We start from the raw sequence: 26857 nt of genomic DNA, 5'->3' as shown, positions 1-26857 counted from the left end.
TGGGAAGTACGAGCAACTCACTTTAAACCGGTAAAGAGCTGCTGGTTGGGCTCGGAAGGCCATACCCTTTTCAAAGAGGGCATCAAACCGGACGGAACTCTGCCGTGTACGGTGTATAAACGCAGGGTGTGTCTGCTTTGAACTTTAAACTACTCCCAACGCTGGAGCCCAGAATGCTCCGGTGTGTATGTGTGTTGCATATGTTGCTGACCGTTCGAGCAACCACGAACGACAACGCACCTGGCCGCAGGGGAATCGGTGGGTTGAGTGGAGGAGAAGGTTCAGGCGAATGAGTGTGTATATCCTTTTCGATAACCGACGAGAGATCCCATCGATAGTCGATGAACCTCACCCGGCAGCAGGACGAGGACCTGCAAGTGGTTCAACTTCGACCACACTCTGCTGTGAGGAGGTGCAGGGGTTGGGGAGTGTTGGTGCGTCTTGGCCACTCACACACGCCCCGGAGCACGTGGTTATCGTTCCCCCGATTGGTAGAAGAAGATGGATACGTGGACCGGGTCAGGTGTGTGTGCACCAATATGTCGGTTAGAGGTTGGCCACGTAGCAGCGGGAGGGAAGGTGGTGGAGTGTGTACTTTCAACATTTAAGACTTTTTGCAACCTACTGTATTTTTTTTTTCAACAAGGGAAGCACAACGGTTTTCCTTATCGCTCATCGGTTCCTTCTCGGTTTGGGGTTGGTTTTTGTTTTACCCTCCATAGTACTGGGGAAGGAGGTCTTCCTAGGGACACGGAGAGTGCGGGAGACCGAAAGAGAGTAAAAAGAATCGAAAAGGAAACAATTTTCCAACCCATTTTCTTGCAATTCTTCCTGTTCCGCTCGATGAGTTCTCGAAGTCCCGTGTGAAGCCCCCCCGGGGTTGAGCCTTCGTTTTCGCTTTTCTTCTTGCTATCGGTTCCGAAAGGTTTCCTTTCGAGATCAACCGGAAGGTTTCCATCGTGGCGCCGAACGGAACCACTCTCCTGCCCCTCGCGGTCAACGCTTTCCCGCCTTTCAACGTACTCCAACCGAACGCGTACAAGCGTCGTGAAAATGTGCTGAGTGAAATAATGACAATGGAGACGATAGTAGTTTTCTTTTTGCTACATCTTTAAACCGGCCCCTTTCACCTCCCACAGAATCCTCCCCACTCTCTTTTCCCGGCCCTTCGTTGGGGTAAAGAGAATGATGCTGCTGCTGCTGCTGCTGCTCGGGAAAATCATCATAGTTTTTTAATTATCCTACCGGGCCCCGGTCCGAAGAGAGCGACATGATTTTTCCCCCTTGTTCGCGCCCTGTTCGTTTTCGTTCTTGTCGATTTTTCAACCCCGGGACCACAAGAAAGTTGCCACTTTTTACCGCAGCTCATTAGTGTTGCTTGCTTTGTGTGCGGTTTTGTACGAGGGGGTGCATGAAAGGAGAAGCCAAATGGAGTCCCTCCAGTAGTTTTCCCGTGCCCTGCCTTGTCTTGACGAGAGGGTTTTCATCGTGTCTCGAGACGACGGTCACCGTTGTGAAGAAGACAAACGGTGTGTGTGTGTGTGTGTGTGCTCTCCTTGATAGAATACTTTATCCCCCTACGACTATTGAGCGGCTGTGTGTTGAACGCTGTGAGCGCCTTTCCCATTTTTCCAACTCGCCTGCCGCTTTCAGCAATGCAGCTTACCTCGATTGGGTTTGTTTTACCACAGTCTCCAAGTGGTTCAGTAAAAGTTGTGTATGTTTGTTGTGTGTGTTTTTTTCAACATTAGAATTTTATTATTCCCTCGTTGGTTAGCCGTTGTGCCTGCTGGTACCTGTTGTGTTGTTTACGTTTTAATTAATTACTCGTTTTCAACGACTGCGAGCGACCCTGGGGGCGGGGGCCAAGTGAAAGGGAAAAGTTCTGTTTACAATTGTTTTCCTTCCCCGAGGACAAAAAGGTATCGAAAACCCCCTTGCGAAAACTCCCCCGGCTTCTACCCAAGACAATGAGATGGAGCTTTTTCCAAACGCTCTCAAGCTCTACCGAATCCTTTTCTTCGCTTGCCGACTCCGTTTGCTTTTCCATATCGGTTCCGCCCGCAAGGAAAAGTGAAGTCGCCTCAAATGCTCGACAAACCCGACCGGCGGCGAGGGGAGGGATGTTGTTTGCGGAAGGTAGGTGGATGCTGCGGCTTGCGGCAGGCATGAAATAAAGACAAAATCCGAACGTTCCGAGAACGAAAAAGTTGTACCAATATTTGATTTTAATGAAGATGCTTGTGATGAAAAGTTTGCACCAATTTGCTGGATCCGGTTTTTTTTGTCTGCTTCTTTGGTTTTCGGTTGAATACGGGTTGAGGAAAAATTGGAAGCATTCGATCGTTTGGGCGGGGAAGGAGGGAGAGATGTGCGGTGGTGGAAATAGTTGTTAAAATTGCTTGCGGTTCAGCAAACCATCCCCTTCCAACCCGTGTCACGTCGTGTGGTTTTTCCGAGTTTACTATTGCACTACGCTAGACGAACCTAACTCTCTAATGCCGGTTGTGTGTGTGTTTCTTTCTTCCTCTTCTCCGCAGGATCCTGGGCCCACCGGCCTTACAGCAGGCTGTAAGATTCAGCGAGGGTTTAGTGCTGAACAACCGTCCCATCTACAATTACTGCATGCGTGGCGTCATTACCTGCTTTACGGGTATTCGGAAAAAGGATGAGCTGGTAAGTTTTGCGGATGCCTTCGCTCGTCGGTCGACCTGAATGTCATCGTACGCCCGACGGTGGAAGCTCTTCATGCGGTTTGGTGTAATTTTGAGCAGATGCCTGGGAGTTCTAGCTAGCCCGGACAGGACCGGGCAGGAAAATCAATGAACCAAGGATTCATTAGTTAGCGCTGGGTTTGATTGGCTCGTTTGTGTACGGGTAGTATCGTTGGGGCCCGGAGTGAGGATGCCCGGGGATAGGGTTAGGTCAAAGTATCCCGAAGAAACAGCAATTACCCTTCCATTATTGAATTTAGCTCGAGCTCTCCCGAATTCCTCCCGTTTTTTTTTAGCTCCAACTCCAGTGCACGGCTTATGACCACCGTGGTCCATTATCCCTTTTTGCTGGCGTCCACGACGACGCATCCGTCCATTAGGCAGGGACCCATTCGGGACCTGGAGGGCTAGGGAGGGGTAAGACATTTGAATAATTTCCCTTATTCATCAGGCTGCCGATGAGACGCGGAAGAAGAAGGGACCAGGATTGCGCAATCATGTCCAGCCGCCCGGGGAGTCGTACGCCTTTGGGTTGCCGAACTTCCTGACCCAAGATATCCTCTCGGCAAAGGTGCACCTTGCAGCAGCAACAAAAAAAAAACAGGGAGAGGCCAAAGGAAAACCGACGTGATGTTGTCGGTCGGTGGAAGCAAATTGATTCCTGCTACGATTATTAATCAGTTGCAAAAGTTCGAGGGTGAAAACGTGACATCCGTCGACATCCGGTGGCGCTCGGGTGGCGAGAAGGGTGCTGGACACGATTCTTGAACCCGATTCGGCTAATTTCGCCCGCACGAGATGCGACCGAGAATCCCCCACCCCGCGTTCCACCCCTGCGATGGACAGGTTCTGCCACGATAAAGACATCATTAGTGAAATTGATTATGATGTTGTCGGCTGGTTACGAGGACGCTCCGACGGACTGCTGATGCCCCCGGGATCGGACCGGTGTGTTGTGGCGAGAGGACAACCTGAAGCCTGCGCCCGTTTGCCATTTACAAGAGATGCCACGGCTTGACCTGCGTGCGTTTGGAAAGGTGCCTCCAAAATGAAGGCTTTCGCTAAGCCTGCTTAATGGAAAAGGCCCCTACCGATGGTGGCCTGGTGGGCGGAGAGTTCATTGATTTCTCCGATCACGTGTTACTGGCCATGACCTTATTATTATTATTATTATCATCATTTTAGCTTGTTTCTTCCAAAAGGGATGCCCGTAACTACGTGCGTAGAAACCGGTGATCTTGTCGGAACTGTTTGGGCTTCAGTAAATGGTCTTTTATTTGTCTGTTTATTTCCAAAGTGTAGTGTTTAGCTCTACGCAAATGGTTATTGTAAATATTATGTTTTAAATCGCACAACAAGTCCCTTAAGCAGGCTTGGAACGTCTCCGAGGAGATTAACCATGTGATCTATTTAAGGACGATGGTAGATTGTTGATCCGTGGGTAGGCGTTTGCTTGACCTAGGTAGGGATACCAAGATTTAAGTAAATTTGTCCAATTTGTTTCTTATGTTTGCATCGAAATAATCATATAGATTTGACAGCACGGGAAAGGTTATTATGATAGGTATGAAAAAACAAAGATTACCAAACGCACCGATATGGAACTAAGCGAGAAATAGGCCACTGCCATAGCAATTGTAACGTTTCACACATTCACAAAAATAGAGAAATTTTTTTCGGCGATAATTTCGGATAAAGTTGTTTAATTCCGGAAAGCTGCACACCATATACATCTCCACACGCCGGAAGTCTTGACAGAAAGAACAGCGACTTTATGCATAGGCTTCTCGCTATTTTTTATTCACGATATGGCGTTCTATTGGTCTCTCTAAAAAAAAACATTTGAAATATGCTGTAACATGCTTCAAAAGGAACATAAAGTACCCGGGTTTTTATCATTTGTCGCCGTCTGGCTTTAAATAATCTTTGGTCACGTGGACCGCGATAAAGCTGGAAGTTTAAACATATAATCAAACGTAGTTGTTTTATTGTTTTGACCACGACGGAATCAATTTAAATGATAAAGTTGTCAAACTTGTTCTGAATTTCAAACAAATGCTACTCTTTATTTTGCTTTCAAGTGAAAGTTGTACGCGTTTTCCATTTGTGGATAAATTTTTTTAATGCAAACGTTAAGGGAATTATTGGTAATTTTTTTGGAAAAATCATCATTTTTCAGTGGATGGGGCAAGCTTAAACAAGTTGAGTGTACCGTTAAACTTCGAAAAAGAATTGTAACACGTAGTTAGGGCAGCGTTAAATCCATCAGGGCATTTTCCGGTAGGGTGTATTTGAACCTCCCTAGCGAATTTTAAGATTGAAAATCAGTTTGTTTTGATTTTTATAGATGTAGATTACAAATTAAAATTACAACAAACCCGCCTTCAATCTGACAATTTTCTAGTCAAGTTTAAAGATACCCGATCAAAGTTATCGATTCATAACCGAAGCTTAGCGATATCCTGCTTAATGTAACATTGGCTTAATGAGGTTTTTCTACTGTTTTACTAAGTAAAGGGTGTTGTATACTTTTTAGGACAGCCATTTTTTTAAATTTCAGAGGCTTTGATCTCCTCGGTCATTTGTCTCTATTTAGGACAGCCATCTTAATTAAAAACGGTGCAAATTGTTCATTCATTTACCCGTCACGTTTCAAAACCCTGTTCAAAATAAGCTACCGGTGGCCAAACAATAGCTATCTTAGTTCGGCATCGTTGCGTCTAGTAATCTCTTACAGCGTTTTACACCTCACCTAGCAACCGGGACAGTGTATGTAGAACATCAAGAATGATAGCCTACTGCAGAGTATTTGATGTAGAATAGCAAAACTCATAAGTGGCAACACAAACCGGTAAGTAGAATATCCATCACTTTCTAGGATCTACCAGAATGAAAGTTGTCTCATGGATGTTCGAAGTAGAGAAGACCAGTTGAAAGGTCCAGGATAAGGTAGGCTATGATCGCTTTTTCGCATCAGAAAACGAGCGCGAATCACAACAATCCTCGCAAAAGCATGTTTTTGACCGAAAAGCGATTTTCCCCTACTTTTACCAGCACCCCTCGACTGGTCGTGCCTACTTCGAACATCCACGCGACAACTTTCATTCTGGTAGATCCTAGAAAGTGATGGATATTCTACTTACTGGTTTATGTTGCCACTTGTGGGTTTTGCTATTCTACATCAATTACTCTGCAGTAGGCTATCATTCTTGATGTTCTACATACACTGCCCCGGTTGCTAGGTGAGGTGTAAAACGCTGTATTAGGTTATTTGCTTTTGCTACTTAACACAATGACAAATTTTGGTGAATACTGGTACGCAAAGATGAGGCATAAATTGTATAAATTTACAACAAAAAATCGTCACGACTCTGTATATTCTATGATGGACCGGAGTTTATGTTCTACATTTTTGATAACATTTTGCGGCATAAAAATAAAAAATAATTTCGCGCAATCGGACATGGACTAATTGCTTCCCTGCAGAGCTCTACGACGTGGGTAGAGAGGAGACGATTAATTTATTTCAATATTTACCACATTTACATGCTTTCGTTATTTACCATCCGGCACCGACTGGTGTCGTTGCTGGTGGGAGCGACACTGGAATTCATTTACACCTCCACCCGGTCACACATTACCTTCTACGCAAAGGTGTGGTGCTTTTCTCTTCGATCCCGGGTGGTACTCCTGTTGGAACTACTTTTATGCTGGATTTTGCAGTTGGGTGGAGGCAAACCGGAGGGGGAAACACGGATATTTGTACCTGTGCTGAATTCGTAACGTTGTTAGCTCGAGATGTTAATGACGAGGGAGTTGAAATGTCGCTCGAGTAGTCTTGTAGAGGGCAGCGCAACCGTGCGTGGAAACCTGGGGCCAGGTACCATGAATGGTTGATAAGCCACACTCGAATTCGGTCCAGTTGTCGTCTAGGAAGCTAGCTGTGTGGCACCATCCATTGATGTGATGTCCCAATGGCAGGGATTTGCTTCGAAGGTTTGTGCAATAGTTGTACAAGAGCTCTTATACCGCATGGTACGGGGGGACACTTTACTCTGCTTGTACTTCCGAATGATGCCATCGGGTATGAAATATATATGGCCAAATTATGCTTATTAGTAGAAGCCAAATCTTGTCGGTGCTTTGCAAGTTTTTCGGGTCTACTCTTTCCTCCTGCTTACTGGTCTGAGTTTTTGACCGCCTTACTTGGTTACTTCGGCAACCAAGTCTCCGATCGAATGGAAGTTGTAAATATTTTTTTCAAGTGGCTCTTTGTGCCGGGTTAGAAATCACATTTTGTGGCAAGCAGCTGAAGTTGATTTATCCTTCTCGTTCGTTACAGACACATCTGGTGCACCTGATTCATTCGATGGGCGGCTCGATTCGGAAAGAAATGAACACCAAGGTTACCCATCTCATCTGCAATTCGAGCGGTGGTGAGAAGTATCGGTAAGTGTTGTGATTTCCGTGCTGCCTGCGTTGGGCAAGCGCAAAATGATAAAACGTACTCCATAAACATGATTATCTTACTCTTTTTTTTACCTTTCTCTTTTCTAATCCGTACCAGGTATGCCATGACTTTCCGGTTGGCTATCATCCGACCGAACTGGGTGCTGGAAGCATGGAAGCACCGTAACGAAGTGAGCTTTACCGCCACGTCCGACACGTTCACCGCACTCCACCGGGTGAAGGCCTTCGATGGCCAGAAGGTGTGCTTTTTCGGCTTCCCGGAGGAGGAGCAGCAGGACATGATCAACCTGCTCAAGAAGAACGGTGGCATACCGACCGACCTGGAGGATCCGGAGTGCTCGCACGTGGTAAGTGCCACCGACACCACGCTTCCCGCAACGCAACGGGGCACACAACTCCTGTTGGCTGTTGCTCGGCTATAAATTCACCTAGCACTGTTTTGCTGTTTTACTTTTTCACCTACCGGTTAATGGGACATCTACTAAGGCACAAGGGGACGAGACGTGAGAGAGAAAAGACACAAAGTGTAGATGCTTTTTTATTCCCCTTTTATTGTTTGTGCGTGATTTCGTTGTTACTGTGTTGTTTAATTGATGTTTTTCCCATTTTTCTCTCTCACGCCTTGTTATTTACCGTAATCGTTCCCATCTCTCCTCTCGCATACGCGCTGATTGCTTGTGTTTTCCTCGTTGTATGTGGTGTAAAATGTAATTAAAATTAATACATACGTTTGAGCCTGGGTTTCCGGCACTGGTAATTATGGATGGACGACGAAATGGAGCTGCACGAATGTTCGCATATTGTTGATCATTAATCGAAAGGAGTTGGTTTTTGAGTGAGCATTGGCTGTTTGAGCCTTGGGCAGCCCGACATGTCCTGTTTCCTGTCGGATCGAGACAAAATTTACCATTTTACCCATAAAAAAGCGTCCAGTTTACCGTCTATATAAATCGGACTATAGAAAACCGTACAATAGTCATTCAATGTTTGCTAGTTTCAAAATGAAAAACTGAATTAATCCTTTCATGCATACATAAAGTAACGGTTAAACATCATGCTCAATCCCTTTGTACACATTAACTTCGCACTCCCATACGCCCCACCAGCCTGCAACGTCACCGTAACACATATTACTTCCACCAGTGGAGGAGTTGTAATGAAAAATCAATCTCCTTGTTGGTGGATGGCCACGCTATGGCAATGAATCATTTAGAGAATTCACCCGCACACAGGTAGCATGATGGTGGTAACAACAAAGTTTCAGAGTGCTTATCCCATTGAGGATACTGTAATGCTTCCGAGTGCGTAGATCCGGAACGAGAAGAGGAAAGCGCATGCTGGTGCTGATGATCTGGATGGGAGCGCTTTCACTAATGCCTTTTTAATCGAGTGTGTAATAGGAGCTTATGACATTATCATTACTTCAATCCCTTGTCCTATATCCCATCCAACCCCTGTCCCTCCGGATCTGCTCTGCCGTTCGATGAATGGTGACTCCACTTGAAACTGTTCGCGGTTTAATTGAACGTTAGTGTTCCGCGTATCCTTCCGTCCCGGCGTTTCACCGGATCCGTACTGGATTTCAATTACAGCTGTCCAACTATCGCTAAGCCGATCGCGGCCAGTGTGTGTAATCGCACTGTCGAACTCCACCGTACGCCTGCCACTACACACATTCGCTTCCCCGGGCTTTACATGACTGTATGGTGATGCTCGACGATACTCGGATTTATCCACCCGCTGGCTGGAACTTTTCCCCCGCCCGCCGTCCCCGGTGGCGTCAGGAGTGGCGATTGATTTTCATGGTTTCTTGCCGCGTGCGCGGCCAATGGTTGGGAAAATTTATGACCATTTCAGTAGCCCCCACCCCCCACCCTTCCCCAACAGCAGCAGGGTTTGATATATGGGAACCGCCGCTTACAATTTATTCAAAGGATAATTAATGGACGCTCTTTGCGCGCAGTTCGCATTCGCTGTTGCGCTGGCCCGCGTTGCAAAACAGTGCAATTCGTTCGTTCGGTGGCACTTTTCGTGCGGCTAGCCCCCCCTCATCTCTTTACTCACCCTCCATTGCGGCAGGGACTATCCTGACCACGGTGTTGTATCCTTTTCGTAAGCAGGCACGCGTGGCTTTGGCCCGCTACTTTTGCGGCTTTGCGTATGTATGAAGTAGCGCTTGGGGGTGTATATCCCACCTCGTGGCCAAAGTTTATTTGCACATCACCGCTGCCCTCCACGACCTCCCCCCACGATCGTGGTGGTGCATTTCGGGAGATTTTGAACAGCTTTAATTGATTAATTGCTACCGGTGTGCTGCTGGTGTTGGTGGTGGGCCAATGATGATGGAGGATATGCGCCCGTGAAGGGACCTCAATTGGATACTCTACTTCCTACCTATCGGCGTTTCCCGCGGGGCTTGTGGTCGATGTGTGGAAATTGCGGTCCCACACCCCCGCTCTCGCCGGTCGGTCGAATGCTGGGTGATGATTTGTGGTGTGTCCATCAGCGGAAATGGTTAAATAATTGATCATAAATCAGGCATCGCAAAGATACGGGCGCCACTGGATGAGCGGGTCGCAGCGGAAAGGAGCACGCAGCTCGCGGGGTGTGGTGCGAGTATTCGTTCTCTCTCTTTCTCTGTCTCTCAGAAGGAAAGGATCGGACCATATGCAGACGAATTAACCAGAAGGGAACACTCCAGAATGCCATCAAAAATCGACTCATTCTTTCAGGTTATGGGGGCCCATTTCAATGACCCTTCGACGATGCCCGTGGAAGGCATTTCGCCAAAAAAATCACCGTCATCTTCACCTGCTGCTGCCGGTGTTGCTGTAAGTGCACCGGGACGTGAAGGAAATGGAGCCGAACTGTTCGACCACCATGAACGGCACGGAAAGGCAGCGGAAAGGCACAATCAAGCCGACGGACAGCTGGACAATAGCCGGCAGGAAGTCACGATGGAGCTGGATGCTTGCGCCGGAAACAACGACGTTCTTCCTGCACTACCAGAGGAGGAAAATGAGTCCACGGCGGATGTGCGAATGGCGGTGGGGGACAATGTTGCACAAAGTGACGCATGTATTGGCGAAAATGGCAACACTCATCGGGACCAACGCAGACCACCCCGCCCGATGGTGGCCTCTCCCTCGATGCAGTTCATCGACGAGGAACCGGAGTGTGAAGCGGACATGTCAACAACGGCCGCGGCGGATAAGCTGTCGAAACGTCCATCCGGTGCGGTTGGTGATGTTGCGACTCCGACACCGGCACCGAAGCACGATGGTGTAGTACTGACCTCGGGGGAAGCTAACGAGTTCCTCAATCCGAACAATATTTCACCGATTCTGAAAAGTTGCGCACCCGAGCACGGGGTGGACGAATCGTTCAGGAAGATTGATGAGAACGCCGACGAGGACGAGGACGAGGATGACGATGTGGACGATTACGTCATCGCGAGCCGGGAAGCGTACAAGCGCAAACGTGTCGAGGATAGCTTCGACGATCCGTCCTTGCTGTCGGTTGATATTTCGATTGCCTCGAACGTGGCGTACGGGGCTGGTTCTGCGAAAAAGCCCAAGCTCACCCGTACCGGGTCGATCACGCGTGGCATACGGCGGAGCATGAGCTTCGCGGCGATCAAAACACCGATCAAAAGCATGCTACGGTCACGCCGCAGTTCGGTCGATCCGAATGCGTCCACCACCTCGATCACGCTGCTCGAAACCACGTTCAACGAGTCGATCAAGAAACCGGTGAAGGAGAAGCTTCGCAGCATTCGGGACAAGATCACCAAGACGAGTAAAAAGGACACACCGAAGTCGATCAAAAGTAAGGGTCTCATCACCTCGGCGAACCTGGACAGTCTGAAGAAGGTGTGCAACTTCAAGTCGACCCAGGACAAGGTTCCAAATGCTGGAATGCACACACCGGAGCAACCGAAAACGGTGGATCGCACTGAGGTGGACTTTAAAACTCCCGTCGCACCGGTGACGGGCTTCGGTGGAACGGGAGGCTCGTCCTCGAAGATGGTCACCCGCAGTCGTGGCAAACTGACCGGAATTTACGCTCTGTCCAAAGTGGGCCCTGTTGCGGCGAGTGAACCCGGTGCAGTACCGCAACGTCATTCCATTGCAACGATTGGTGGAGGACTGCCGTCCGAATCCACGATGAACCAAACGGTACCGGATGAAAGTATGCTAGACGATATGAATCACGGCGGCGCGGTAGTTGCTGCTTCAACAACGATATGTGAAGACGCAGAAATGATGCCGGTATTTATAGCAACACACATCAACCTTTCCCTTCCTCATCCTAATCCTATTGAAGCTCAAAAGCCTTCTTCTGCCAACTCTGGAATGGAATCAAAGACACTAAGACAATACTGTTCAAATATGGCAGGGCTTAGGGGTAGTGTTGTTGGTTGGTTTTGTGGTTCTTAGCCCATCCGACCGTTGTAGATTATTCTCGATGAACCAAAGCATCCACTAAGATGGATAGGTGTTTCATGCATTCGGTAGATTTTTCGATTTGTTGTGGTTAGTTATGTTATGATGAGAGTTTGTTTTAAGTATTTCAATGAATTTAAAGGAAGACGTGAAAAGCAAAATTGTTTCGAATATTTTAAAGCTACTTGTTCCATCACGCACCCCCCGCAGCTTTACAATAGCGACGAAGTACCCGAAAGGCAGACCACAGAGGGTTAGAGAATTCGTTTTGGAGCAAATCGAATTAATTGAAAGAAGAAGTGGTCAGCCCACTAATTGCTCTTTTGCAACGCTGAAACGAATCCAATTAAGAGGTTGTAAATGGTAGAAGGCTCTCTCTCTCTCTTTCTCGACTGTTTTCACCCATCCTGTGATCTTGCTGGGTTTATCCTGTAGTGGAGATTCGCCCCGGGGTTCGGTTTGAGCGTACTCTACACCACGCATTCACAACGGCGACCGTTATCCGTCTCTTGTTTTGAACAAGGCGATTACTGGCCTTACGAGCCATCACTAGCCAGTCAGCCAGCCAGCCCAGCACACTAACTGAAGCCACCCGGGAGTGTGGGTTGGTATGTGGCCGCTGGCAATCACTTAATCTGGATTATCCTTGCGTTTCGCTGGTGTAATGATGGGATGCTCGAAGGGAGTTTTTTTTAATGGTCGTTTTCGTTTTTTCTTTCCCTGCGGAAGGCATCCTGTTCCGATCTATACTTAATTTTCCTTGACCTCTAGCTGTTTTTAGTACATCTTGCGTGTGCTTCTTTTCCTTTTTTGTTTTCTGTATCAACCTCGGCTATATGCGGCTGTAAATTAAGCTTGGCAATCCCTTGTTGAAGCGAAATTATCGTTCCTAACCATCGAAGGCTTTCATGTTCTGGTTTTGGTTTTAAGATGTGATTTTGTTTTGTGGTTTTGATAACGATTGAAACTCCGATTTTTGTTTATTTCGTTTGGTGTTTAATCTGTTGTTACAAAATATGTAACGAAATCACCATCTCCACTTGCACTGTTTTTCAAACTAACTTCCATCAAACATTCGCATACATGGATTTGTGTGTCAATGCTGTGTTGCATGTTATATAATTTTCTCATGTTTGTACATTTGGGTTTCATATTCTTGTGCCTCGATACATCCTTTTTTATTGCGTTCGTTAACCTGCTTACCTATCGATTTGATGGATTGTTTCGACTTTATATTTCTCTACAAACCGGATCATCGAAAACATTTCTGCTCGACATTTTGATTTATAATTGTTAACAGCCATCAGAAGCTTTCCTGCTGGGCTCTAATTATTTGTTCCTATTTTTAAAATCATCGTTCGGATTGGAAATCGAGATTTATTTATTTTCGTTTCCATTTGGTCAATCTGTTGTATGAAGCGATGAACATGCGGGTTTTTTTTTGACTAATGAATGAAATCAAAAGTAAAAATCATCGGTGCTAGACATTTGTTTGACAACTTTTTCGGCTCCTTTTTGGACTAAAAAAAGTAATTTTTTTAAGGCCAATTTCATAGATAGAATCATAGATAGAAGAAGAGGAAAGTGGCTCGCAGTCGATAGTAAAATATGGCGTGTACAGCGAAAAGAGAAATCAGAGAATGTTTTCGTTTCATTCGCTTTGTTGGAAAATATATTTATGTCGATTTTTTTCCATTTTTTTCTCTAATGAAAAAGTTGATCTTTTGACAGGCAAACTCGCTCGCTCAAAAAAAAAAAACAAAAATAATTTCCGAACCGTTGTGCAGCTCTCGATCGTCGTTCATCGTAGCATTAATATTGCCTCACTATTTCCCATTCATGGAGCGCAAGGTTCGGGAGGGTCCCACATCACCTTCCCCGCTTCCCAATAGTGTTTCCCCTCCTCCTTCTCGCTCGTCCACATCATCAACAACCGATCGCGACAGTTTTCACGATTCGCGAGCCGTACAATTTCCGTTGATGCACGCACCGCTAGAGCACAAAAAAGTGAAGCAGCATCAGAAAAGCGCCAACACAATAAGCTTGCATCGCAAAGTGTGTAAAGGCGGAAACGAAATATGATTTGTGTGTTCCGGAAGAGCCTTTTTCACGCGTACGCATTAAATACCAACGCTCTTCCATCCGCACACACACGCTCCCACGTCTGCTGCTGGCATTCATTTTTAGCAGATTTTCACTGAAAAATGCACCATTTTAACGATTGCAAATTTTTCCCAACCCAAACGAATCCACAACTGCTCCCTTCATGGCTGTGTCGTATTAATTCGTTCAGTAAGAGAAAAGAAAACAAAAAAACCTCTCATGGCTATGAACAAGGAAAAATCGGAATAATTGTCGAAAAAAATAGAACATCAATTATGTTTTCCGCAAAAGTCTTGCTCGACGAAATTATGCATTTCACTTGTTGCGAGCGATTGCTGGCGGGGACGTACGCAGGGGGCTAACCGGGGGTTGATGTATAGGTTGGATGGTTTGATTTGTACGTATGAAATTCATTTTTATTGGACAGGAAACGGACCCATGACAGTATTTATAATCGTGTGAGATTTGTGCTGATGTTTTATTTTTATTTTAATGCATTGAAGGGGTTTTCATTTCCCCACTGTATGTGCCACGTCGGTGGCGTTGGGTTTGGACCTTATATGTTTCAACTTGGCACTACAACCACTGTGGTGGTGTTAATGCATTTTTTTTTCTTCATTTCCCGAACAATAAAAACAGAGATGGGACTCGTAAATAAAACTGACGGGAAAAAGGCGTTGAACGGTGCATAAACTCGATCGTTATCGTCACACCTACCTGTTGGAGTTCATTGCTTTTTGATTTCCAAATTTTTGGCAAAAAACATGTGCTTCCCCCGATGAAGAGCGATGAAGGCTTTCTCGATCGCTCGACACCTTGCTGGTTTATTTTAACACCTCGTATGTGTTTTTATTTGAGAGACGTGTGGTCCGTGGCCCACCGCGTTGTTTGCAATGTATGCCTTTTGATTTTTAATTCATGCTCATCTATGCTTTTTGCTACTGAAATGTTGTGCTTTCAACTGATTTCGTTTTCGTACCTCTGGCAGTGCTGAAGTGCTACATACCCCGCTGCATACAGCAAGCCGCGGAAAAGATAACGTTGAACGGGGAATGTCTGTTAACGAGCGATTGATTCGAAACCACTCATGCTGGGGTTTTGTCCATTCAGTCGAAAACATACCTACGGTAAAATTAATGACACTAGACAGAGCAACACGCGGGAGCGTGTTTGCCGAAATGGTGCTGCGGGGGTGCATTTTTAACATCCTTTTGCCTTCTCGAACATTTGAAGATCGTTCGTCATTTATTCATACATTTGATTAATGTTTCATTCATCCCGATGGGTGGCACTACAACCTTTAGGAAAGGATGATTGAGTTTTTGATTTTCCATCGACCAGCATTGGGGGTTTAACTTTAATATAGGACACGAATTGATTTCATCTTAATCTCTCACATAGCGTTTCATAACCACAACAAATCGTAATTCTATCGCATTCCACTTAAAAAGGCTTAACAATTCACTTAGTACTGTCATACCTAAATTAAACACTGTTATCACTAATATTCTAACAAATAGACTTCCGTGCTTGTCTGGCTATCAACTAATCTTCCTTGTTTCCAATTTTAAACTTTGTTTACTTTATTTTCGATACTGCACATTTTGTTTACTCTACTATCCCTTCAGTGTACATCGTTTTTAATATTATAATTTCTCTATAATCGGTGTGTAGGTGGTATATGAACATGTCGTGCAAACGAAGCCTGAAACGAAGAACAAAAACACGCACATCGTGAAGGCGGACTGGTTCTGGTACACGATCCAGTCAGGGTACGCGAACGAGGTTGACTATCTGTTTGCGGATGTAAGTTTCAAACGTCTCTGTCGATGAATCATAAAATTATTGCTTAAATTTTAAAATTTGATTGTTTTTGCATTGCACATTGTTTCGTGTGATTCAGTATCTTAACAGCATCGCACAAACACCGGTGGTAGATCGGCGGGATTCGCTGCCCGTAAGCTTTAACAAGCGCAAACGCAAGCGCCTCTCCCAGCGTACACCGGCCGGTGAAGGAACGCCACTCGGTGTGGGCAAGCGAAGATCGTCCGTGTCCGATGCTGGACTGCTGTCGGTTTCCGGTAGCTTTCTCGACTGCACGACGAGCCCGGACAAGCATGAGTCTAGCAAGAAAAACATCATTACCGAAGCGTCGGAAGCCTCGAACGATCAGCCGACGAAAACGCTTACCATGCGCCAGAATCACTTTATGGATTTCTTTCACACCGAATCCAACTACGTTGGCATTTTGGACACGATCGTGAAGGTAAGAAGGAGGAAAAGGATTTCGATTGGAGTTGTGCATGCCAGAATTAGATTTATAGAGCTGTACGCATCTTTCAACAATTCAATGAATTTTACTTATTTAAATTAATGATTTGATAATACCCTGTGTTTCTTCAAGACTCATGAATCACCTAAGGATCATTGCGGTTCAGCATCTGTATATTTTAAGATTTGAAGTTTATTGAGTTGTTAAAAGGATGTTAAAGTTTAGTTCAAGATTTTTGTTTGGTAATTCATCAACTGCCATTGAATCCAAAAAGATTCATGATTTTTGGCAAGGGATTCTTTCAAAACTGAATCGTATAAATTAATCTCGTTGAAAGATGCATAAGACGCAACTCTAACACTGAGAAGAACGATTCAGTAAAGTGAGCCAATTCGGAATGAGTGAGTTGGAATAGAGAATCAATTCTTTAATTCACTCAGAATGATTTAGCTCATAGCTGAAAACATTCTGAGCGACCCAACATAGAGTTGAGTCAGTTAAATACCAAATGAAACAAAATAAATCATCTTGAATTGAATCGCTCATTAAGAAGAATGAACTCACTCACTCACTCACGCTCGCTGGGTCAGTTTGCACATCGCTAAATTCGGATGAATTTGCTTGAGGTTAGATGTAAGATCCGTTCCTGCTTTCTTCACACAGCTTTTCAAGGAGCCCCTCGAAGAAATGGTCGAAGGTGAAAATGCACTGCTGAACAAATCGGAGTTGAGGTCCGTGTTCGGGAACTTCCTGCCGATCCACGACGTCCACAAGCGCATGCTCGATCGGTTGAAGGAGATTCACGGCCGTTGGTCAGAGGACGTACTGATCGGACAGATCGTGCTTGATCATCGGGACGATCTATTAAAGGCTTATCCACCGTATGTGAATTTCTTCGAACAAATGAAGGAAACACTACTACAGTGCGATGCAGCAAATCCACGGTTTCATGCATTCCTAAAGATCAACCAGGCGAAGCCGGAGTGTGGCCGACAGACGCTGCAGGAATTGATGATCCGCCCGGTGCAGCGGTTGCCTAGTATAAGTTTGCTATTGAATGGTAAGTCGGAACTATGGGGAAATTATTTTCAAAACAGACGATTGAATAGGCGCATACGTTTTGATTATTTCCAGATATTTTGAAACACACCGCAAAGACCAATCCGGATAGCAAAAAATTGGATGAAGCGTTGAAAGCAATCAAGGAGGTGATGACGTACATCAACGAGGACAAGCGTAAAACGGAAGGACAGATGGCCATGTTCGATATATTCAACGATATTGACAACTGTCCGGTAAGTGATGGGGGGAATGATTTTAATTTTTGATAATTTTCTCTCGTGACAAATGTATGCTGAATTGCTGGATTGAATGTTATTACCCCCTCTTCCTTCCCTTCACTTTTAGCCACACCTTGTCTCGTCGCATCGAAGCTTCGTGTCCCGGTGCGAAGTGACCGAGCTGTCCGATAGCCTCAGCGGTCGGGGGGATCCGTTGGTGCTGTTTCTGTTCAGTGACACGCTCGAGGTCTGCAAGAAACGTACGCGGGTGTTCAACAGCGTGAAATCGCCGAACACCAACAGCCTCAACCTGACGCGCTCGTCCTGCGCCACCACCAAACCGTACAAACACGTCAAACTGATGCCGCTCAGCACCATCCGGCTGGTGGTGAACATCGTCGACAGTCCGCGGGCGTTCATACTGATCTGCCGCGAGCTGTCGCAGAACGCGAAGGACCGCCAGTATTCGTTCAACATGGCCGACGAGGAGCAGGACAAGCTGATCTACCTCAAGAGCCTCTCGAAGCAGATGGCGGAGAACGCCTGCCGGACGGATACGGGACACTTCCTCATCAACAGCACCTCGGAGGAGGTCGATATCGATGTGAGCGATGTCAACGTCGGTACGCTCTCGAAAGCGTTCAAATTTGCGTCCAAAACACGGATAAGGGTAAGGCGGCAGGGGAGAACGGCGCTCGGGAACGTGATAATTGATGTGATTTTAATCCGATGTTTCCATTGTTTTTCGCTTCGCTTCGCTTCCTTCCGTCGCTGCAGGTTGGCCGTGCCTTTTCGTTCAATAAAACGCCATCGAAGCTGAAGCGTGCCGTTTCCACGATGATGACATCCCAGTTCGGCAGCACGCAGTCGCTTACGCCCGCTTCCCAGCTGGCGCAGATGAAATTGGCAAGCTGTACGAACTTAAATGTAATGTTGCACAAACACTGAATCGAATCGAAACACCTCCCGCATGCACCAGTAGTATTGATTTTTCGTAGTTATCGTAGTGTCCCATTGTGTAGCTTCTGTTCCCTTTTCCTTTATTTTTCCCGTTATGTTTGCAGTTATATTCATTGATTTCTTTTTTTCTGAAAACTAATTCATTTTTCATGTGTGTCCTTTCACCCAGGAGGTTGGTGAAGAAGCTGGCGCTTCGGGTGAATCCTCGCCGTCCTCATCAAAGGCGTTGGTGGCGCCAATGTCGGTGCAACCGACCCGCAAGAACAAAAATCCACCCATCTCCATTGGGACGCTCAGACCCCTGTGATTGGGGGAATTTGGCAGCATTACCCAGGAATAGTGTATATATCCAGCAGTTAGTATGTTAGAAGCCTCGAATGAAAAGGATTGAAAATTTTTTATTTTAGATTTGAAAAGGAGAAGGGAAGAGGTTCTTTAGAACCGTTCGAAGCCGTCGTTTTTTAATCCGAGACTATTTCCTAACTATATCTATATACTTATCTAAATTTAAAATTTAATAAGACACGCACACACAAACACACTCTACTTTTGTAATTCGGGCTCGTTCGTGAATGGATGGATACCGCCAGCCATGGCTCGGTCGATCCGAGTCCATTGTTTTGGACGGTAAACAAGGCAGCATTTGTAGCGTTACGAACGGACACGTGTGTAAGTTAGTAGTCAGAAAGATAATGTTCGTTTATGACCGCAATAGTTTTCCCCTGCCCTCTCGCTAGTTCCCACAACCCAAAGGGAACAGTGTATAGATGGGGAGCGGAGAAAGGGTAAGCAATAGAAAGTAAGCAAATACTGTAGACAGTAAGGTAATTTTAGATGTAGAAACCATCCAACATTCATTCAAAGGAAACAGAAGCCTCCAAAGTGGATAGTTGTCAAAAATGGTAGCAGTCTTTTTGCTGTCTAATATATTTGTGTTTTTTTTTAATGCGGTCGAAGTGCATGGTGTTTACCGCCATTCGAAGCAGGAAAGGAAGTGTAACTCGTACATCAGGAATGTAAGGAAAATAAACAGTTGCATCCCACTGATCCGAGAGGGATAACAAAGCGGGAATGAAAAAATCGGAACGTTTTCATGGAGCATGCTTTATGTGGGGCTGGTCTAGGAAAAACAAAAGGGCAAAAAGACGATGGCAAAATTCAGAGCTGTAAAAGAAAATGGTAACAGAGAGCGAAACGAAGCGGAAGCTATTTTGAAATCAACTGGGCAAAGCGCCGCCCATTGTTGATAAAGAAAAAACAAACAAACAAATGACTAACGAGCACAGCAACAACAAAAATGGAAAAGTGCAGGAATAAAATGTTCTAGAAGCGAAAGTATATGCGTCTTCCTGTAGTAGGTTGTGAAAGAAAAACTGGTGTGGGTAAGAACAAAAGAGAAATAAAAAAAAGAATGAAGCGTAAAAGGACACGAGAAAAATATTGGGGATGTTTGTAGGGGAGAAGAAACCGTGGAAACTGTGAAAATCGGAAATCTTTTGCCACCCACCGACAGTGTGTATGTTTATATTTTGAAGGTTGTTGTTTTGAGCCAAGCTTCTTCCCCGGGAAACGCCTGTTTTCCGCCGGAGACTTCACGATTCGCGTGCTGTAGGGATATTTAAAGGATGTAGTTTTTGTAATGCTTGCGTATCCGTTTTTCTACCGCATATTTCACCCTCCCCTCCATTCACAATCCCTGCTACTGGTTCGCCGTATATTCTTTCCCGTCCCCATCCTTACCGGTGAGTTGCTGCCTGTATGATGATAGGGTTCCGTGCCAAAATTAGAGTTAAAGCAAAACCGGGTCGGATATCCGGTAACGTGTAATTTAAACTGTGTATTGTTTTTACCCAGCCTTTATGGTCGGTTTTTTTTTACTCTGGAGTGTTCAGCACATGTGGCCTCGCTTACCGATGCAGCCGATGATTGCGTGATAATGTTTAGAAGCGATAGTTAATTGAAATTGTGGCGCTACCGTAGGCTAGAGATGATTGCTCGAGGGCACACCCTTCGGCGGAATTAGATTGAGTTGTCCGCGCGAAGAGAAAGTTTCCAATTTGCTTGTTCGTGCGCCGTTAATGCGAGTCTTCTTTTACTCGTTTTCCCCCCGTGTGCCGTGCTCGAATCACTTGTTGTAATTGACTTGATTATTTCTTATAGCATTTCTCACCTCATAATCTATATTTAAACTGTGGATTTTCAGGAGCCCGAAGCAAGTTTGTCTAACAAAAAAACTTTTTTTACCATTAAATCTTTAGAAATACGTGCTCGTTTAGCTTAAAATGATGAAAAGCGGTCCTTAATCATACCGAGCACCTTTGTTAGACTTTTCTATCCCCTTTTATCAGTGATGTGCGTAGTGAGTAAGAGTGAGTGAATGAGAGCAGATTGAATTGATGGATTTTAATGAACACGAACAGTTTTTGTAGTTCCTTTTTTATTTGAATCCTTAACAGGGATTCGATTCTCAAAAGAGCGAATGAGTGAGTAAACGAGTTTCTAGTTGCCACAGCAATTCCAATCCCAAGAAGAGATTCGAATCCCAAGTAGAGATTTGAATTCGAAGAATAAATAAACGAGTCAGAGGAAAGTATTGTAAGATGATTTTCATGATGATGGAGTTACAAATTTTCAAATAGTTAAGTCATGATCGGTAGCTCTTATTATACATATGTTACCGGAGTCAGCCTATTCCATTATCTGGGCCATTTTGTGCCACAATTTGAAACGACGCATGGATAATGATTCCCCTTTCTTTTGATAACATAAGGAACAGATAAATCTTCCGTTTGGTTACAATCTGAGAGTATAAACGTCGGTTTACTATTTTTTGGTAGTAGAAGGGAGGATATTTAATCGAGGTGTGAAGAACTCCTCCTTCTGATTCGAATCGCTGTTGCAACTAGCGATTCTTTTACTCAATAATTCACAAGTTTCGGAGTCGAATCCCTGTAAAGGATTTAAAGTCTAATAACTCATTTTACACGTTCTAAATTGTATAACAGAAACTAAAAGATTCAACTCATCGCGATGATTGTTCAACCTGGTTCAAATCTCTAAAAAGTGTTGTTATTTTCATCACTACATGCTATGGTAAAACGATACAACAAGCCTCTGGCCGTCTATCGCTGTTGTTCATCAATCGCTTCGACGAACCGGTGTAACGGCCCTTGGCCTTGGAGTTATGCTAACTCCCGAAGGGATGGGATAACGCCACAATTGGAGCGTTGAAAACAAACCGGCATCCCGCCCCGGCAAACTCGAACCATTGATTTTGTGGCTCCCCCGGTACGGCCAATGGCGAATCGGCTCCACCAGAACGGGCAGAAGAAGGATGCGCAAAAGTCTACGAACTTCCGGAAAACCGATAATTGGATCACTCGAGGGAAAAACTTTTGTCCAACCGGTCGATGATGTTCCGCCCTTCCCGTCAGCTCGAGCCGCATAATTCATCGGTCCGTCGACGCGAGTAGGTGCGCCCCCTGTCTCTGCATGAAGAGAGGTCTATCGACAAACATAATCATCCTCCGACGCACCGGCTTGAAGATGGAAATCCTGTGTAAACAGCGTCGAAAGCAAAAGAACGAAGATGGAAGGGATCTTGAAATGGGATGTTCAGGTCACTAGCAGAGCATACACACCGACGCTACACGCTGACACAAAATGCTGCTCCAAGGTGATGGAAGATGTGGATTGCTTTTTGGACATCGGGACGATGGGTCGTTACCCGGAAAACACCGGGTAGCCGGTTTTCGCAATGCGGTCCGTCCGCGATTTGGCTTCCTTCGTTCTAAGGGTGGTTTAATTTTCGCACCGTTTCTTTGACTTCCATTCGACGGTGGTCAGTGTCTGTGCCCCGAGCAGTGAAAGGTTTTTACGGCAAGGAGGGTTCACGCTGTTTCAATCCGTAAACCATAATGTTTTTTCGAGGCCTTATTTATTCGGGAGCGGGTAATCAGTAAATTTGTCTATGTTTTTGTATACTCACCAGCGCCAGTACACCTTCATCGACGGACATTTGTATACATGCGAGGTGGAGTAAACGGAGCAAGACGCTGTCCAGGGCAGAGGAGAAGAATGGCCGAAGAAAGTCGTAAGTCAACATTAGCACAATAAACCGGGTGGGTTAGGTAAGCGTTTGGATCAACCGAGAAAAGGACCTTTTTCATATTTGACCCTGCCAAGGCCGCTTGTTTCGATCCGGGGATGAGCTGGACCGAACAATTTCCTTCGAATGTCCCTACCTCAGTCTTTTTCTTCGTCCATTCCATTAATCTATCCATTCACCTCTACCAATCTTCCAAATCAATCTTTTGCGGCTGAAGGTCAGTCAGCGGGATCTCGCATCGGGATTAACCTATCTCCACGTGGCGCCACGTTTTTCTGTGATGCTAATTCAGCATCAACCCTCGGTAAACACGGCCTACCGAAAACCGACAAAAATCGGTAAGGAAAAGCCGGACCACCAAACTAACATTTCTTCCTAACGTCGGCAAAAGCGGTCGGCCAGATGGGTCATGAATTTTAATTTTGCCCACACAAACCGATCGATTGGCCGATGACAGGTGCTGGTAATAGAATCCTTGGCCCCCTTTCGGATGCTGACGTATGAAATTGTTTTCTTCCCCGGAGGAAAACGATTGCGAAAGTTTTATTCACTAGAAAACCTACGTCCTTGAGTTGTGGAAAGGAGTTAGTATTGCGGATCGTGCTGGTCGGTGGAAAGCAGTTTTCGTAATTCAGGTGGAGAAAACCCCCGTTTCTGTTACTGATGGCCGTTGATTGCAGGGTCGGGAACACTTGAAAAACATTTCTCCTCAACTGTAAACACCAATTTGAAATAAGTGGACCGTAATTACACATGGACTAATTTTTTCTTCTCCAGTTTTTTAAAGGTTATGGGCAAAGCGATTCGCGAGGTGAGGTACTCAAGGGTTGCGCCTACAAATAGATACCGGTTCGCCGCGTTTCCATGCGAAGTGGTCGGACGTTTTATTCAAGCACTATTCAAATCTTCAACGGTTAAACGGTTGATCCATCGAACGAACCATCGTATCGATTAGAATTCACAACCTGGGTTATTTTCCGATGGCACTGAAAAGGGGATGGATGCTCTCTACTGCCTGTAAGCGTCGGAAATGTTTGACTTGGTTTTGTTTTGTTTTTCCATTTCCACAACAGATTGGCTAATGATTTTCCCTCACCCCCGGGGGCGGTGCGATGCGGTGCGGTGTGAGGAGCGAATGGAAAGCGAATGCCTTAATGCGGCAATTTATCATAATTAGAAGAATAAATAAAACACTCTGGAAACTGGAGCAGCGAATGCCCGGGGAAGAGGATGCCGCATCCTGCGCAACGGAAACTGCACTCGACTCAGGTAGGGTAGGTATATTGGGAAGGATTGAATCGGGCGCCGCGGCTGGCAGGTGGGGGGGCCGCATGCTAATCTGCGGTTTTGCTCCGGCTGCCGATGTCGAAAGCCGTTAGAATATCATATTCGTGGATGGATGCGCCGGTGCATGGCGGCCGTGTGTTGATTCGCACGAGAGAACCGTACGGCGCCTCCGTATGCAAATGGAACGGATTGTTAGTCACGGCAAACATTTCACCCCCATACGCACACACACACACGAGGCAGTGAATGTTGAATGTATGCTCGGCTCGGGATTCAGCCTTGTCTGTCGTTCGGTTTCGGTGTTTGGAGTGAAGCATTCGCACAGGAACTGTTGCCGGATGGTTCTGTGTTGTGGGAGATATATTGTAGAGAATTACTAAAATCTACAAAATGTTTAACTAATTTATGCAAATGTACAGCCATTACATTTTAGCTTCACTATTTGAATTACCAGCTTTAATAATAATTATAATCGAGTGTTTTCGACCTAAAAACGATGTCAGTTTTCCGTTTTAAATCTACTTTTCCATTCAGGCATCGGAAATGGATATTGTTTTTGAATCTATCTCAACAATTCCATTAATTAAACGTTTCGTTGCTAACTTTGGAAAATGATATGGCTATTGGCGTGTAGCGGGCCGCTACAGGCGTTTTATCAGAGTTACTAGCTTTCCTCGAACTATAGATTCGACAGGTATTTAGCACGGCTTAATATTATTTTTTGTAATTAGGTTTTGAATATTTGTCGGCTTAATATGATTTTTTACAATAGAGTCTTACGGCTTATTATAATTTTTTTGCAATTGAGTTGTGCGAGTTTTTCGACACGTCTTACTTAAAAAGAAAATATTGTAAGTTTATTGCTTAACATACAGTGACCGGCAGGAAAAAGTGCCCACTTCGAATTTTGTTGATTTTCGCTCAATATTTTTTTCTCAATTCAACTAAATATACTGCAAGTATTTTTCGTATATTGATTTACATATTTCATATAAGATCCACTAATAAGTAAGCGAAAACAAACATATTTTGATTTTGAGAAAAAAATAATAAAACAAAGTATCTAAAAAAACAGTGACAAGAAAAAGTGCCCACTTCAGTTATTCATTAAAAATCCATAAAAATAAGAAATAATAAATGTATTTTGATATTTTATGTGTTCTCTTTTAGCTTTTAGAACCTGCTGATGGCGATTTGGCATACTTTGTACTAGTATTTTTAGTTTTTGGGGATTTTATTCTTTTGAAGCGTGCATTAGAGCTTCAAAATTGTCGTTTTTATTCGATATATCAGTTTTGTCCACCCTGGCATCGAGAATTGCCCACAAATTCTTAATCTCCGGGCTCTGAGGAGGCCATTTCAACAGTTTTGTCCGACAAGACGGGAAGAAAGACTTCGTCTTCTTGGCAGTATGTCGAACTTGGCCCCGCCGGGCTGCGTCGAACTTGCCCCCGCCGGGAGAACTAACTTCTCTTCAAAGCCCGTCAGGATCAGTGAAATCTCCAGATTTTGTTGCAGTATGTTTATGTTTATGTTGTAATCTGCAGTCTTAACACCGTTAATGTTCCCAAGGCTCCTCACTCCACTGAACAACCCCAGACCACAATGTTGCCTCCTTCATGGCATACTGTGCCCTGGATGTGGCGAACCTGCAGCATTGCCTCCTTCGATCTGCACTGTATACGTTCATGCCATCTTCGATTAAAAAGTTCAAATTTTGATTCGTTAGACCACAGAACCGTTTTCCAGTACTCTAGAGGCTCAGCAGCATGTTCCTCAGCGAGCTTAAGACGCTTGGCCTTATTGGCCTTGCTGATATAAGGGCGCCTCCTATCAAATCTGCTCTTTAACTCGTATGCAACAAGCCGGCGACGGATAATTCTTTAAAAAACTGATGGCTGAAGTATTTCCAAGATTTCCCTGACAGTTACTTTTGAATTTTTCTTGACCTCACGAATGATCTTAGCGTCCATGCGCGCATCTGTTTTGCGCTTGTCTCCTCTACGAGGGCGATCCTCCACCGATCGGTGCGTTTAAAATGTAACTATGAATTTTCCTACCGCTGCGTTGTGGATTTCGTGCTTTGAATAAGTTACTTTAATGTAGATAAGTGCCATAAAACATATTTTATGCTATTTAATTTCTTGTAACAGTCAAATTAATGAGATACCTAAACCTAACATAAACAAATTGTATATTTACAACCAAACATGAATTAAACACGTGATCATACGTGTATAAATGTCAGAAATAGTGCTAACAAACCTAAAAAATATGAAAACGCAATAAATTGGTTAGCCCTCAATGCAAAACTTTATGCAAAACTCGAAATTTCAAAGTGGGCACTTTTTCTTGTCACTGTTTTTTTAGATACTTTTTTTTATTATTTTTTTCTCAAAATCAAAATATGTATGTTTTCGCCTACTCATTAGTGGATCTTATATGAAATATGTAAATCAATAAACGAAAAATACTTGCAGTATATCTAGTTGGATTGAGAAAAAAATATTGAGCGAAAATCAACAAAATTCGAAGTGGGCACTTTTTCCTGCCGGTCACTGTATGTTTAATTTGGTGAGGTAAAAGTAATAATTTTCTTTTCGGAAGATAGAAAAGTCGAAAAATAGGTTTTCAAAGATATAGTTCAAGTACTAAACTGCGTCCATCCTCCAGGTAAGATGGGCAACTAAGAATTTTTACAGACGAAAACCACACACCGGCCCCTGAAGATCTCTCAGTACTTTGATCAATCGAAAAATGCTTTCATTTGAATCATTGGTGGATTATTGTTTCATATAAAATGTATTTTTTATATTGTCATGGGCAGTCTAACCAATGATCCTACTCGTTTTGCTCTAAAATGCAATAAACCGATTTCCTTCAACATATTTTTTCTTTGTTGCCATATTTACACATTATGGCGCAGAAAAGCTTACAAAAAGGGTTTCGATATCGCACACAAAATTTGTTTTATTCAGCTTTAAACAATAAAGAATTGTTCTGCTGGCGAAGAGATTTAAAGAGATTTTACTACGGCGAATCACATTTGAAATTGCCGTATTTTGGCGTATACATATTTAGTACCACGTATTTCATTCACAGCTATTCCTTCGCAAAACAGGTTTTAGTTTCCCACGAGAATTAGTTTCCAATAATTTTTAATTGTATTTATGAGTTCCCATTGGTTGAAATGTATTTTTTCGTACGTTTCAGGTAAA

At 44.5% G+C, this 26857-nt stretch overlaps 1 protein-coding gene across 2 annotated transcripts in view; it reads left to right on the top strand.

The window, feature by feature from the left end:
- The window catches only part of LOC131282458 (protein ECT2), a 71848-nt gene extending 53147 nt beyond the window's left edge, over window positions 1–18701 (top strand). For both annotated transcript variants that reach the window (XM_058311932.1, XM_058311931.1), the window contains 11 exons: window positions 2541–2676; window positions 7057–7163; window positions 7282–7531; window positions 9917–11455; window positions 15407–15538; window positions 15636–15998; window positions 16668–17064; window positions 17139–17299; window positions 17412–17954; window positions 18062–18211; window positions 18414–18701. In XM_058311932.1, coding sequence (XP_058167915.1) covers window positions 2541–2676; window positions 7057–7163; window positions 7282–7531; window positions 9917–11455; window positions 15407–15538; window positions 15636–15998; window positions 16668–17064; window positions 17139–17299; window positions 17412–17954; window positions 18062–18211; window positions 18414–18551 — 3916 coding nt within the window. In that variant the 3' untranslated portion in view covers window positions 18552–18701. The remainder of the gene's footprint in view (window positions 1–2540; window positions 2677–7056; window positions 7164–7281; window positions 7532–9916; window positions 11456–15406; window positions 15539–15635; window positions 15999–16667; window positions 17065–17138; window positions 17300–17411; window positions 17955–18061; window positions 18212–18413) is intronic.
- The last annotated feature ends 8156 nt before the right edge of the window (window positions 18702–26857 follow it).

This window comes from Anopheles ziemanni, chromosome 2 (assembly GCF_943734765.1).
Source record: "Anopheles ziemanni chromosome 2, idAnoZiCoDA_A2_x.2, whole genome shotgun sequence".
NCBI lineage: Eukaryota > Metazoa > Arthropoda > Insecta > Diptera > Culicidae > Anopheles > Anopheles ziemanni.
This window is presented reverse-complemented; position numbering and strand designations above follow the sequence as displayed.